Source organism: Palaemon carinicauda, chromosome 12 (genome assembly GCF_036898095.1).
Source record: "Palaemon carinicauda isolate YSFRI2023 chromosome 12, ASM3689809v2, whole genome shotgun sequence".
NCBI lineage: Eukaryota > Metazoa > Arthropoda > Malacostraca > Decapoda > Palaemonidae > Palaemon > Palaemon carinicauda.
Genome location: NC_090736.1, coordinates 133,598,715 through 133,614,036, shown reverse-complemented (window position 1 = coordinate 133,614,036; position 15,322 = coordinate 133,598,715). Strand labels below are relative to the sequence as shown.

The window sequence follows — 15,322 nt, the reverse complement described above, 5'->3', positions numbered from 1 at the left end:
TGTGAGGTAATGAAATAGGAAAACATAGAAAATATGCCTGAGTGTACCCTTAAGCAAGAGAACTTTAACCTAATCTAGTTGACTGTAGGACAATCAGTTAAAAAAGATTCCTAATTTTCCTTACCGTTGTTTTCCAGGCAGAGAGAAAACTTAGTGAACCTCTTTGGACCAAAAAAAAATCTTCAGCCAAGCCAGCCAAAACAGCCACTGGTTTCTGCCACCCCTCCACCCTCTGCTCCAGGTGGTGGTGTGCCTTCCGTACCCAGCCAGAACCTGAAACAGCCTTCAAGCACCTCTGATGGGCCCTCTAAAGTCGAAACCTTGCACTGGAAAGATACCCCGAGAAGGGACAGAAGAGCGTCTCTTCCATCTGGCGTGAAACTTCTGGAAGGACCCACATTCTCCACAGGCACTCTGGGAGTTCCAGATGAGAAGGGTAGGAGATTCTAGTCTTACCACTTGGTAATACATAGAGCATATCTAAGTGGAAATCTCTTTTCCAGCTTGGAATATGTAAATAAGGTCAGCGAGTAATTTTACCAATCTACGTAGCATATATCTGTGGAAATGTAAATGTCCTCGTTTTCTTTTTATTTCCATGAAAGATGCATGAGCTGTTTAGTCCCTTCTTGGGACAGTAATAGAAAACTAGTTATTTATTTTTAACATGCCAAATTTAGGAACGTGTAAATATTCAGTATATGCTAAGTCACAGAATTAGATGACTGTTCATTTGACTCATGTATGAATAAAGATACGTAGAATTTGTTTCATCTTAGAATTTTATAAATTTCATATTTGCTCATCAGTGAATTAAGCTTGTATTTAATCATCCTAAAATCTTAAAATTATCCATTTCATTCATCCAAATGTAATTATATTACAGATTTTTTAAATAGATAAATTTTAGAAATATCCCTTAAACTCCTCAGAAAGTAAATATTTTTAGTATGTCTAAATCTGAAAATTTCACATATACCTGTATTACTCTTTCATTCGTAGTTGAACAGTTCACTGAAAGTCATTTCCTAGCATTTACATCTGTTTTACATAATTTAAGTAAGTCTCTGTTTAAGACATTATCCTTCCTCCCTTTCATTTCAGATGACGATAGCGGGAGCAGTACTTCCACAGAGTTATGTGATGACGAGGAAGAAGACAAGCTCAGTGATCTGGAACCAGATGCAACGAGTGAACCGCGCCCTGCCACTACTTCGCCCCGCCTCGAGACAGTTCTAGAGAGCAGCAAGTCATCCGAGGAACAGTTGCCTCTTCATAAACAGCAGAAAGTTGAAAAAGACCAGAGAAATGTAGCACCTTCAGCGTCAGTTACAGAGACGCTGCAGGAAACACACGTAGTAGAAGAGGCACCCACTATTCAAGCACCTCTCGAAAGCATTCCAGTTGTGGCATCCCTTGATGAAATACCAGTAAATATATTATCAGCGCGTAGTGAATCACAAGACAGTAAAGATGTTTCAGAATGTATTCAGAAATCAAACGATGTTCCTTTATGGACATATGAACCTAGTCCAGAAACTCAGGCTACATTTAGTATACCATTGGAGGACCTTCTTGCTGGCAAAAGTTTAACTGCAGCTGAGATAATAGCTAGAATACCTTTCCCAAGTGATGTTAGTTTCATGAATGAAGAATCAGAGAAGCCAGACAATACCATGAATACATTAGAATCATCAGAAATTGACTCTTCAGACCCATTTTCAACGTTACACAATGTTACTCCAGAAAAATCCCCAGTTGACTCTCCAATACCACGTTTTCCGTCACCTATTCCCGAAAAGGAATCTTCTCTTATTGTAGTTCCAACGCCTACTGCTTCCCCATCAAAAAGTCAGTCTTCACGATCTCAGTCTCCTTCACCAAGGGGCTCTCCTTTCATATCTCCAGAAAAGTCGCCCACTAAATCGCCCTCTCTCTCACCAGTGATCACTTCAAGTCAGTCAAGTCCACAAGTCTGGTGTCTTTCGAAGATACCATCAGTAACCTTACCTGGTTCTTCTCAGGACGTCCATTGTACACCTCCGAGATCTCCTAAGATCACTCTTGAAGATGAAAGGAGCAATATTTTTGAAATTCATTCAGGAGTAGCTCCTCTTGTGCAATCTTTCAGTATTTTGAAGAATGAAAATGGTTTTAACTTTCTTGAAAGCCACAAAACAAGTTTGGAGGAACTTGCAGAGAGCTCACCAACTATTGAATTTGGCAGTCCACAAACTGTGTTGGACTCCTCACCACAAGGTAAAACACAAAGTACTAATTTGTTATTAGATGATGAAACATCTAAGTACATTCACCAGCAAACACTTAATGGACAAACACATTCGTTTTCTTTGGATGAAGGAGAACTTGAAGATGACAGTAGTGTCTTATGTCATATAGATGTGCCATTATCTGCGCCCTACACTTCAACTAGTCGATTTTCATCTCTTTTTACAGAGTTACAAGAAGCCAAAAGAGCTGAAAGTATAGAAAATGAAGCAGAAACATTTTATGTACGTAGTAACTTTAAAAGCATCAAGCCTGAATCTCCATCTAGTAAATCACCAGTTTTGGAGAAAGGGAATTCAAAAGACATCTGCAAAACTGATTCCTGGTTTTCTGCATTTGCATCAACAATAAATGATTCAGTATGTTTAGACCCCAATTCCCCTGAAGTTTCTGCTCCTCCATCCCCAAAAACTCTGCCGCGCATACCAGAAATTTCACCTACAGCTACCACGCCAACAGACATTGAATTTTCTTTGTTGTCAAGTGAAGCTCATACGAGAATTTCTAATACTCCAGCCAAGGAGAGTGATTCTGTATCCGCAAGCATAGAATCATATATATCGCCTGTATTATATGAAAAAGAAAGCAGCACAAAAGTTCTAGAATCTATAACTCCAGAGAAAGGATTAGCTAATGGTTTGGCAGAAGAAAGTTGCAAGGATTTTCCATCAATTATACACGAGGATACTGAAGACACTAGCAATGTAAATAAGGATGCATTCATTGATTCAATTCTGGCCTTTGATACTAATAACATACAAACATCAACTTCAACAGAAAATATAATGCAGACAGAAAAATCTACAGCCAATGGTTTTTCCTCAGTGGCAAACTACTTCAGTAAGGCCTCTGAGGACAAGATTACAGATGAATTAGCAACTCTATCGCAGTCCCAAGAGGAAGATATGACCAATGGCTCTACATACCAAAAGGCCAAAGAAATGACAGATCAGAGTCAAAATTCCACAGAAGTAATAGATCTGATTCAAAAGCCATTGTCTATAGACGAAGGGAGTTTCCTTTTTCTTGACAGAGAAAGGCTATTCTCTACTGATGAGGAATCAATGACCGAAGAATCTCTGGATAATGAACTAATGAAAATATCCACAAAACCTTTGTCTGTCATTGGCAGTTGTTCTTTGCCTGACTCTTCTATACAAGAAGAGCCAAAATCACACACACAAATTAAATCTACTGATGTTTCAGAACCTACATTCTCTTTCTTAACTGCCAGTGTTAAATCTGCTATATCACCAGCTTCTGGGAAAGATGATAAAACACCTCGTAGCTTTTCACTAGATCTCCTTCAAGATGTCCAAAGAGCACAGTCTTCTGAGGAGTCACTTGAATTTGAAACTGAGTTACCACTTAGTAACACAGAAGAATTGTCATCCTGTGATAACGTAGAAACGTTAACTGAAACGAACATTCCAACATCTTGTGATGAAAAGGACCCAGTGCTTCCATACATAAGGAAAGAAGTTGATACAAAAATTCCCTCACCTGGGGAAACTAAGGAAGAATTCTTATCCCATGAAATGAAAGAAACCTCTGAAAAAAGCCCATTGTCTATTACCTTCAGAGAAACAATGTTGGCCCCAAGAATTTGTGATGGTTATGATGGTCTATCAGTATGTCAAGATGAAAAGCCAATCCTATCTAGTATCAAAATCCCCAATGATTTACCATTAGAGTTGCCCAAAGTAACTTGCAAATTTCCAACATGTTTTCCACTTGATAGCATAACTCATTCTGAAGAAGACCAGATATCTGTTGAACTGGGTATCACCAAAAGAGATGTTTCTTCAGATTCAGAGAATATCAAGGAGGCAATAATGACCTATAAACTCACTGAAACTCATGGCCAGTCACAAGGAGAGGCTGATAAAAGCCTTCCATCTTCAGAAGTTAAACGCTTTAGCGACTTACCATCAAATCCGAGTTATTTAGAAGATGTACCATCTACGTCACTTACACTAGAAGACGTGAGTGCTTCTTTACAAGATCAGAAAATGCTGAATTTAACCACTTCGTTGACTAACACCTCACCTACACATAAATATACAGAAAATATATCCCCAAAGAAAACAGGTTCTCGATCATCATCACCCTTGAGAAACGGTAAAAAATCTCCATCGCTGGATTCATCGTTTGGAAGATCATCTCCAGTTGTTACGCCTCGCGAGGGGGAATCCCTGTCCACATCCCTAGAAGGAAGATTATCCTCCATAGCCATTGGCCTGTCGTTTGAACGTGATGACGATAAAATAGAGGCCAGTGGCAAAGAAGAGAAGGATGATGAAAAAATCCTTGAAGAATCTGAAACTGACTTATTTAATGGAAGAGACCTTAGTTCAGAGGCAATTCGGCAGAGGCTGTGGAGAGGTGTTAAATCTCTGAGCCTAGATTGTGATGTCACGCTTGATCCAGATGTTTTCTGTTTTCTTATTAAACACTGCTCAAAGAAAGCAGCTGGTGGGAAAAAGTCGATGGGAAAGAGAAGAAACAGTGAAGTAGAACTTCAAGAACTCGTCAAAGAAAACACAGAGATTATTGAGAGAATCTTAAAACAAAAGTCTTTAGAGGACTCTAGGATATACTGTGTTAGTGAGGGAGACGCTACTGTCAGAGATTTCCTAGACATGTCAGAGAGGAGGGATTGCCAGAAAAGCCCCACTTCAGTAAGCTCTCACAATTCAAGTAGTGACCACATGGCCGCTCTTCAGTTATCTAAGGCAGTTTCTAGTGAACTTTACTCAGTAATGGCAGCTTCCAATTCCACTGGAGACAATGAAAAAGAAGAAAAAATGGGAGATGTGTCCCCAGTCAAATCTTATAGGTGCTCTTCGTCATCTTCCGCGCAGCCAAAGTTCAGCTACACTAGTACTGAAAGTGAGATCAGTGTGAAGAGCTGTGGCATCACGAAATCTTTCACAAAACCTTCCAAATTATCTAGATCTTCCAGTGTCAATCTTGATAACCCGACGAGGCCGATCACGTTCAACCCATTCCCGACGAGAAACATTAATAAACCACCAAAAGAGGTGGCGGTCAAACTTGGTCTGTATAGTCCCAACAAAACACCGGGTAGCTCGCCTACGTAATAGTCTGTAGTGATGCTGATTATATATAGTCAATTCTTTTTAGCGAGGCAGATTTGCACCGGCTGGCAGGGGTGCCCTTTTAGCTCGGAAAAGTTTCGTGCTCGCTGATTGGTTGGCCAAGATAATTCTAACCAATCAGCAGCAGGAAACTTTTCCGAGCTAAAAGGGCTCCTCTGCAAGTCAGTGCAAATGCACCTCATTAAAGAATTGAGTATAGTAAGTCCTTGTTTTATGTAAAGCAAATCAAAATCCATTAATATCTCCTTCACGAGGAGCTACGAGAGAATAGAAAACCGCTACAGCTTAGCAAAGAGCTACATAGACTGGCAGTACATTTTGCTGACGAGGTGCGTACATAACTGAGATAGCCTAGTCAAACTCTCTGGGCTCCTAAAGAGACTATATCACCTTCTGCCATTTATTCTAAGTTATAATGTTCATATAACTGCTAATGTCTTTGTTATTCAGCTCATTAACACATCTCATGTTCAATCGTATATTGTCTTTCATGGTATTTCATGTAGTCGTCCTATTCAAGATCTATATGAAGAATTGTATGTATGTTTGTAAGTATGTGTGGTAAACATTTATCACAAAGTATACTGCACCCGCACTTGTTACATTCATTAATTTTTTACTTCAGACATTCGAATGTAAGTTTTTTATGTAATTTAAATTCATTTTTTTTACTTATCTTTCACTTAGCTTGAAGAATTGTCTGCAAGTAACTTTTTATATGCAACATTATTAGAGACCTATAAACATTGGAAGAACGAATTCTCTAAGTTCGGACGTAAATCTTTGAGAGTCGTTTTGCATTGGGTTCCATATGACTTATTTTGAATTTTCACACAATCAGTGTTCAGTGCCATGGTTAGATGTAAGGTTCAATATGTATTCATGCGATACACTGGACCCCTTTGTGTATTTATGATAAAATTATAAATGTGGACGGTGCATGTCTCCATACGTGAGAGGAAAGTATAGTCATACGTTTATGGGCAATAGTGACGGTTTCGTTTTTGAGGACCATTAGTACGAAGGATGGATAAGTTTAACTGGAAATTTAGGCCGGGAGCACACTAGCGACACTGTGGCGCCACAAAGCCACGCCACGCCTGTGGTGGGGATGAGCGACAGAGAGCCACAGTCGCTTGCCACAGTCGCTAGTTTGCGCGGCAAAACTTGAAAACAATGGAAACCTATGGGAGACCACATCCCCGCCACACGATGCTGTGGCTTTGTGGCACCACAGAGTCGCTAGTGTGCTCCCGGCCTTAAAGTTCATAAGCTTCCTGAGCATTTTTTTTTACACATATTGCAAATTGCCAGGTCTTGCATTTGTTAAATCTGTAGTGTGTTTGTTTACAGTACTGTAACAAATTGATAAAGTTGTGAGACGATGTCATATCTGAAATGGCAATGTCCTTAGAAAGGAGTTGATTTATGTGCAAAAATTTAGTTTATTTTCTTCATGAATGAAGCAAGACTTATGGTTCATGCTTTTTATGTTAGACCAGATTCTCTCTCTCTCTCTCTCTCTCTCTCTCTCTCTCTCTCTCTCTCTCTCTCTCTCTCTCTCTCTCATAAGCAGGCCTCTTCATGGGTATATTTTTATCCAAAGACAATAGAAGGAAGACAGGAAAGAACCCTTAGCAAAAAGACATGCTCACTGGCCACTGGAACAGTGCCATCTATTGATCCCTGGTCTAACTAATAGGGTTCAATGCTCACGGGATTTTCTCCGATATTCCAGCCTCCCTTTTATGATCTTTCCTTTCTATCCAGGTGTTGTAATATCTCCTACAGTTAATCTGGGACTTGATTTTTTGAGAGAGTAATGTTTCATTTAGGACGATTGAGACCTTTTAAGCAGTTTCAGTCAAATCATTTCCCGATTGTTATGCTTTAGTGAATATTTTAGCTCATGATGCCTTTCATTGTTGGATAAACTTTAAACAAAGCTGGGACTGACTTGACAATTCACTGTCTGATATACATTGTTGTATTAAAGTTTTTGTACTGGGATGTGCACGATGATTTAATAACATGGTAATATGGACTTACTTTCTCTCTCTTGTGTGCTCCATAGCCTTAATAATTTAGTGGAAAAGTTAAAAAGGAAATCTTGGCTGAGCCAACATAAACAAGTGTAATTGTACATATATAGATTATATAGATTTTATGAATGTTTTGTATTTTTCAGCTTGGAATAGCCTTCGGAATATATTTCATAAATATGTAAAAAAAGGGGGGAGGAAATATTAGCTTATAGAGCCGTCCACATACAAAGATATATTTGATTTTTTATTGTTCATCTATTTAAGTTGCCTTAAAGCGCCCACAGGCTCAGTTCAGCTGTAGGTGACTTCGGATTAAGGTAGATTTCGGAAAGTAGCAAAAGTTTTCATTAATTTTCGACGGAATTGTGCCCAGGTCCGGAGTATTGGCAACGCTGCGCTCGCTATGTCCCTTCTTGACCTGGGGTCCGACTAAGCTGGATACCTTTAGAATTCCACAGGAAATCATGCCATATGAAATAGAGATCAAACCAGCAGCCTTATGGCAACACAGGCCTCTGTACAGATGAAGCCAGCCTTATGGCAGCTAGGGCCTTTGTACCGATCAAGCCAGCCTTGTGGCAGCCCGAGTCCCTGTACAGTTCAAGCCACCCCTGTGGTAGCACAGGCCCTTGTTCAGATCAAGCCAGCCTTGTGGCAGCATGGACCCCTGTACAGATCAAGCCAGCCTTATGGCAGCTAGGGCCTTTGTACCGATCAAGCCAGCCTTGTGGCAGCCCGAGCCCCTGTACAGTTCAAGCCACCCCTGTGGTAGCACGGGCCCCTGTACAGATCAAGCCAGCCTTGTGGCAGCATGGACCCCTGTACAGATCAAGCCAGCCTTATGGCCGCTAGGGCCTTTGTACAGATCAAGCCAGCCTTCTGGCAGTACGGTCCCCTGTACGGTTCAAACCAGCCTTGTGGTAGCATGGGCCCCTGTACAAATTAAGCCAGCATTGTGGCAGCACAGGCCCCTATAAAGTTCAAGCCAGCCCCGTGGAAACAGCACAGGCCCCTGTACAGATCAAGCCAGCCTTATGGCCGCTAGGGCCTTTGTACAGATCAAGCCAGCCTTCTGGCAGTACGGTCCCCTGTACGGTTCAAACCAGCCTTGTGGTAGCATGGGCCCCTGTACAAATTAAGCCAGCATTGTGGCAGCACAGGCCCCTATAAAGTTCAAGCCAGCCCCGTGGAAACAGCACAGGCCCCTGTACAGATCAAGCCAGTAGCCTTGTAGTAGCACGGGCCTAGCACGGGCCTTTGTACAGATCAAGCCAGCAACCTTGTGGCAGCACTGACCCTTGTACAGTTCAGCCAGCCTTGTGGCTGCAAGGGCTCCTCTAGTTACCTAACTGTTCCAATTTAATAAGAGACCTAGTGTGGACCTTTAGACCACCACCTACCAACTGGAACCTCAAAGACTGGGATATTAAAAGCCTAAAGATTCAGAGACGGTGTGGTGTTGATGAAGAAAAGGGTGACAATGAGTCACACTAGACGAGACGAGTTTTGCACAACGATAAAGAGGGCAGAAAGAAACAGAATAAAGAATATTTCACCTTGCAGTTAAAGAAAAATGACTGAATCTGACAGGACATAATATTTCAGTAAATGTATGTATATCGGACTATTTTTCAAACATATGATTTGGTGATGGTTAAACTAAAGTCGATGAAGTCATTAAGAAGGTGCGTTTTTATTCGCTAAATCATGCAGTTGTAATGCCTGAAAATGACTCAATGCAATAGAGGTGACTTCTTCAATCATAATTTGTAATATGATGTCTGAATCAGGCAAAGAAGGAATTTTGGTTTGTTTTACAAAGTAGGCGTTAAACTAATATGGGTGAAGAGGTTTTCCAAATTAATGAGTATCCTCAAGGGGTTACTGTACTCATTTATATAATAAACAGGTTATGATTATTATATACTATCTATGAACTACCTTGACATCCCCACCCTATCCACAAAGCCTCACTCATTCATTTTCCCATATTCTTTAGGTGTGTGCTAAGTATAGACAATGGGACTCTCTGATAGCTATTTACATATTTACCCCGGCAGCCATTTTCCCGAATGATTATAATAATTAGCCTACTTTTGCTTTTTTTTTCATTCTTGGGGGAGGGGATAAATACATGATTTAACATTTTGCCACGAGAGATCGCATGAAGTTCGTCACCAAAATTCGGCAGCTCTGTTCAAAATATTGTACAGTAAAATTCAGAAGTCCGTTGACGGACTCCCATGTAAGTGAACTTAACCAACCTTTGCCACTGGGAAAGTCAGGGTTAGTTATTATCAGCAGACTACAGTTGCCAACTGACGACATGACTTAAGAGTGACAGTAGAGCTATTTTGCATAATAAATTGTATTAAAGTATTGATCAGCTTTTTGAGCTTTCGACATGAAGGCTAAAGATCAATTTTTTGCTTATACCATATGGAAAAAAATTGGCCTCTGTCCCATAAGATAACGTTTGAATCGTTAAAGATGATTAAGAAATGAATATTATTAATATTGAGTGTACTACCTGTGATGATGTGTATCCGACTGCTCTCTGAAGTAAGGCAAACAACTGAGATACAGCCTTTAGCACAAATAGACGTTTTATGCTGGCGATAAAATCACTGATATGGCCCATACCTGTGAACAACATGCATGACATCAACTTTATCACAATAATTGGAACTCGTTAGCTACTTGGTCTAAAGTCTAGTAGCAAGATGCCTAGAGAAGATGCTTGTTAGTAAAGTCTTCGGAAAGTAAGCTCTGTTGTAATTTCGAGAGGCATCTGTAGATTCCATAAGAGCCAGTTTGCCAAAGCTACTGGACTAGGGCACAATTCACTAAGCAACACTAATCCTGATGCAGCACATTTTACTAATTTTTCTCATTTTATCCTGTGAAATGAAATGGAATAAAGATAATTAGTGTTCTTGGGTGTTGTTTCATTCCATCCATATCACAGTAAATATGCACCCCCAAGACGATATAATAGGCTCCCACGAAATATTCAAATGATTGAAGACATTAAGGCTTTCAAGAGGAAACTGAAGACTTTCTTATTTCATGAGTCTTTTGACAGTGACGATTTAACAGTAAATGAACAATACGCGATATGAAATGTTAAATACTCTGAACGAACAAGGTGAAACGACAGGGGAGGTCCTGTAGAGAGTGGGGTTCTCCTGCTGAATGGGACCGGAAAGGCAGCCATCAAATTAAAAAGAAAAAAGAAATACAAATAGGTTGGTTGCAGTTTTGCCAATGGATGTGCCTAAAAATTCCAACTGGCGTTCGACGCTGTAGAAACGGAAATCAACAAAACATCCGTCAAAGTAACCTAATGATATTATATACTCAATTTCTAACCTTTGTTAGTTTTAGTTCAAAATACAATATAGATCAACAGATATAAAAGCATAGACTTCATATTATGAATATAAAAATAGATTTATACACCTAAAATAGTTTTTCAACCTTAACAACTATGCGGAAATATTTTCCGTTCCAGAGTAAAGCAGAAATCAGAACTTTAAACAATGGAGAACCCTCTGTAGATTTAGTTTTCCGTCGTTAGGCCAAAAATTCTGCCTTTTGGCAACCCTGGTTGGTTGTCAAAGTGAATTAAGTGCACCTTACACTGTGTACTGTAGCAAATATTCTTTCACCCCTGTTGCGCCTCTGTGCTGAAATGGTCTTCTGGTCCAAATGCCAAGCCATATGGCCCAAATTCCATTAAACATATAACAGAAAGGAAGACTTCAACCTTGGGGTTAGAGTGTGTGTAAAAGTAGTTTGCTTTGGTTAAAGATGAATTAATTGAAGGTGACTCAAATATCCATTACTTGGAGACTAACTACTTAACCCAATAATCTGTTACTTGGAGACCAACTACTTGACCCCCTAAAAATGTTACTTGGAGACCAGCTACTTGAGCCAATAATCTGTCACTTGGAGACCAACTACTTGACCCAAAGATCTGTTACTTGCAGACCAACTGCTTGACCCAAGAAGCTGTTACTTCGAGACCAACTACTTGACCCAATAATCTGTTACTTGGAGATCAACTGTTTGACCCAAAAATCTGTTACTTGAGACCAACTTCTTGACCCAATAATCTGTTACTACGAGACCAAGAATTAGCTTTAATGAAATGTCCTGACCAATAGAATTAAATAAAATATTACAGATCCTTGTAGGTGATTGGTCAATGAAGGGCCATGGAGACCACAAGACTAAACTGGCATAAAAGATTCAATGGTCATGAATGCAAAAGCAATGGGCTGTAATGATATGTTAGATCTAATACACTACAGCTATGCAGTGTGCTCTACTTTAATCGGAATATAGCACAGCACATTATAGTTTTGTAATAGAAAAAGTTCTAGATACCAATGGTAGCTACGTATGGTTAACGATCAAAGCCCCTAGAGACTGACCATATACAATCAATGCCCAAGCTAGGACCATGGAAGGCCAGACAATGGCTGCTGATGACTCAGAAGGTAAGCTATATATAATCAATTAATATTATAACTAGTTTAAATAAAAATGTCAACATCTAATCCTGAGCGAAATCATGAACTCAGTGGGGTGTACGTATGATAGCGGCCACCTGTATGTATGATGATGGCTGATTAAGAATACAGCAGTGTAAAGGGGGTCGCAGGGGGGCGTCAGTCCCCCTTCTGGTAAGTAGGTAAGGACACGGCTTGTAGGTTAGGTGGGGGAGGGCGACGTTTAGGTTAATTAATGTCCATTTTATATGCACCCTGGAGGAACTGGCCGCTGATATACAAAGGCTCCCACTCTGCTTAGGTAGACCATCTGAAAACAGTCATCATGAACTCAGCAGGGTGTACGTATGATAGCGGCCACCTGTATGTATGATGATGGCTGATTAAGAATACGGCAGTGTGAAGGGGGTCGCAGGGGGGCGTCAGTCCCCCTTTTGGTAAGTAGGTAAGGACACGGCTTGTATGTCAAATGAGTTTTGATATATATATATATATATATATATATATATATACATACATACATATATATATATATATATATATATATATATATATATATATATATATATATATATATATATATATATATATATACATACATACATACATACATACATATATATATATATATATATATATATATATATATATATATATATATATATATATATATATATATATATATATACATATATACATACATACATACATACATACATACATATATATATATATATATATATATATATATATATATATCAAATATGAACATTTTCTCCATAAAGAAAAATTATTTTGACAATGAGAAAGTTTAAAAACCTGTTTCTATCAACTACATACAACCACTAACTTACTCGGTTTTATTTACGGCCGGGGAAACCTTTCGAACGGAAAATATATGATTATCTGTATTAAATAACGTGATTTAACCAAATTTTACCTTCATTTCAAACATTCCAGCTAACTTCATTCGACAAAAATACTCGTAAAAGATATTAGATTTCTTTTAAAAAGAAATACCAATAATATTTACTTCTGTCCCCCATAAAAAAGTTTTCTATTACATTTTCTTTCCTTTTTAAAGCATAGACTATTATAAATGGGAAAACTGTACGGAACTTAAAATATGGCCTGTTTAGACAATTGCAAATTAAACATCCTACATAAATATGCCTTCCTTAGACAGTTTGATAATTCATATATATCAGAAACTATTCTTTTCATGGCTATGTCTTTTTAAAGAGCATTTTATTTGTACCTAACAGTTTTCAGAGGAAATATTTATTTTAATGTTATTGTTCTTAAAATATTTTTCTTATTTTCTTTCCTCACTTGGCTATCTTCCCTATTGGGGCCCATGGGCTTATAGCATCTTTCTCTTCCAACTAGGGTCGTAGCTTAGCAAGTAATAATAATAATAATAATAATAATAATAATAATAATAATAATAATAATAATAATAATAATAATAATAATAATAATAATAATAATAATAATAATTAAATTCCAGACAAAACGCTAGAATCTGAGCTAATGACTGAGCCCTTGTTCTAGTGGCGCCTTTCCTCACTGGGCTATTTTTCCCTATTGGAGCCCTTGGGTTAGTAATAATAATAATGAACAATCGAAATGATATCCCACTCAAACTCTTTAGTTTCTTCGGTCACTGCAACCTCACCATCCTTGTGAGTTAAAGATAGGAGTTTACGGGGAGTCTTTAGGTCTATCTGCTGAGTCATGAGCAGCCATTGACTGGCCCTCCTCGGTCCTAGCTGGGGTGGAGAGGGGGGGGGGGCTTCGGCGCTGATCATATGGTCAGTCTCTAGGGCATTGTCCTGCTTGATAGGGCAAATGTCACTGTCCCTTGCCTCTGACATTTAAACCTGTAAACTAATGCCTATTGTAAACTGTAAAAGTTAACTAAAAGCTCACAATGGTGATTTACGAAAACTCTGAGAGAGAGAGAGAGAGAGAGAGAGAGAGAGAGAGAGAGAGAGAGAGAGAGAGAGAGAGAGAGAGAGAGAGAGAGAGAAATTAGGCTACTTTTATTTGAAATTCGTTACTTTTTTTTAGGACTGTTTGTGCTACTTTTAGCCAAAAGTATCTGGCAAGTTTGCTTGGTATAGAATACACACACACACACACACACACATATATATATATATATATATATATATATATATATATATATATATATATATATATATATATATATATATATATATATATATATATATATATATATATTACGATGAATTAGGCTACTTTTATTTGAAATTCGTTAATTTTTAAGGAGTGTTTGCGCTACTTTTAGCCAAAAGTATCTGGCAATTTGGCAACTCTGCTTGCTAAATCGCTAGTAATCTGAAGTTCAACCTCTTAGTGGCAACCCTGTTCTAGTGACGCTGGGTTGCCATTCGTACGATAATTATCGTACATGTACGATTATTTTGGGTCCGGTACGATGTACGATACATACTTTGGGTATGTATAATGTATGTGTGTGTGTGTTTGATTAAGAAATTATGCTAAAATACCTTGACATAAGCTATGTATGTTACTCCTTAATAATCTTGTTCAAAGTGTGTACGATAATTTTGGTTTAAAAAACGACAATTTTAAGGTTCATGTATGATAATCCAGTGGAAATAATCTGGTAACCCTGTAGTGACGTCCTAGACACCGTAGAGTCTAGACGTCATGTGAAAGTGCCTTAGCAAATAGGTTTTTTTGGTAATTATACGGTCAAAATTTTTGTTCTTAGTTGAATTCTTATACTCTTAAGGATATTCACTGCGGGGTTGAGTGCTAGAAGGTCTAATAACTAGTGATTTGCCCTTTTTAATGTTTCAATGGGGGGTAATTATGTAAAAAAATTAATTCGTGTGGTAGCCATTTTAAGGAATTTTTTTTTTTTTGGTAATTACAGGGCTAAAATGTTTGTTCTTAGTTAAATTCTTATACTCCTAGGAATATTCACTACTCGGTTGAGTGCTAGAAGGTCTAATAACTAGTGATTTGCCCTTTTGAAAGGTTTCATTTGGCCTAAAAATTATGTCTGTTGAATATGTTGGTAATTTTGTATTGTATAACAGGGTGAGATTTCGAGCAATATGTCACAGAAGTTTGGTAATTACAGGGCTAAAATGTTTGTTCTTAGTTAAATTCTTATACTCCTAGGAATATTCACTACTCGGTTGAGTGCTAGAAGGTCTAATAACTAGTGATTTGCCTTTATTAAGGTTTCATTGGGGCTAAAAATTGTCTGTTGAATATGTTGGTAATTTTGTATTGTATTACAGGGTGAGATTTCGAGCAATTTTGTATTGTATTACAGGGTGAGATT

General features: G+C 38.4%; 1 protein-coding gene across 1 annotated transcript in view; it reads left to right on the top strand.

The window, feature by feature from the left end:
- The window catches only part of LOC137651292 (uncharacterized), a 111,946-nt gene extending 101,552 nt beyond the window's left edge, over nucleotides 1-10,394 (top strand). Inside the window, 3 exon segments of the mRNA XM_068384558.1 lie at nucleotides 138-172; nucleotides 174-436; nucleotides 1,105-10,394. Of these exon segments, the coding sequence (XP_068240659.1) occupies nucleotides 138-172; nucleotides 174-436; nucleotides 1,105-5,393 (4,587 nt within the window). The 3' untranslated portion in view covers nucleotides 5,394-10,394.
- The last annotated feature ends 4,928 nt before the right edge of the window (nucleotides 10,395-15,322 follow it).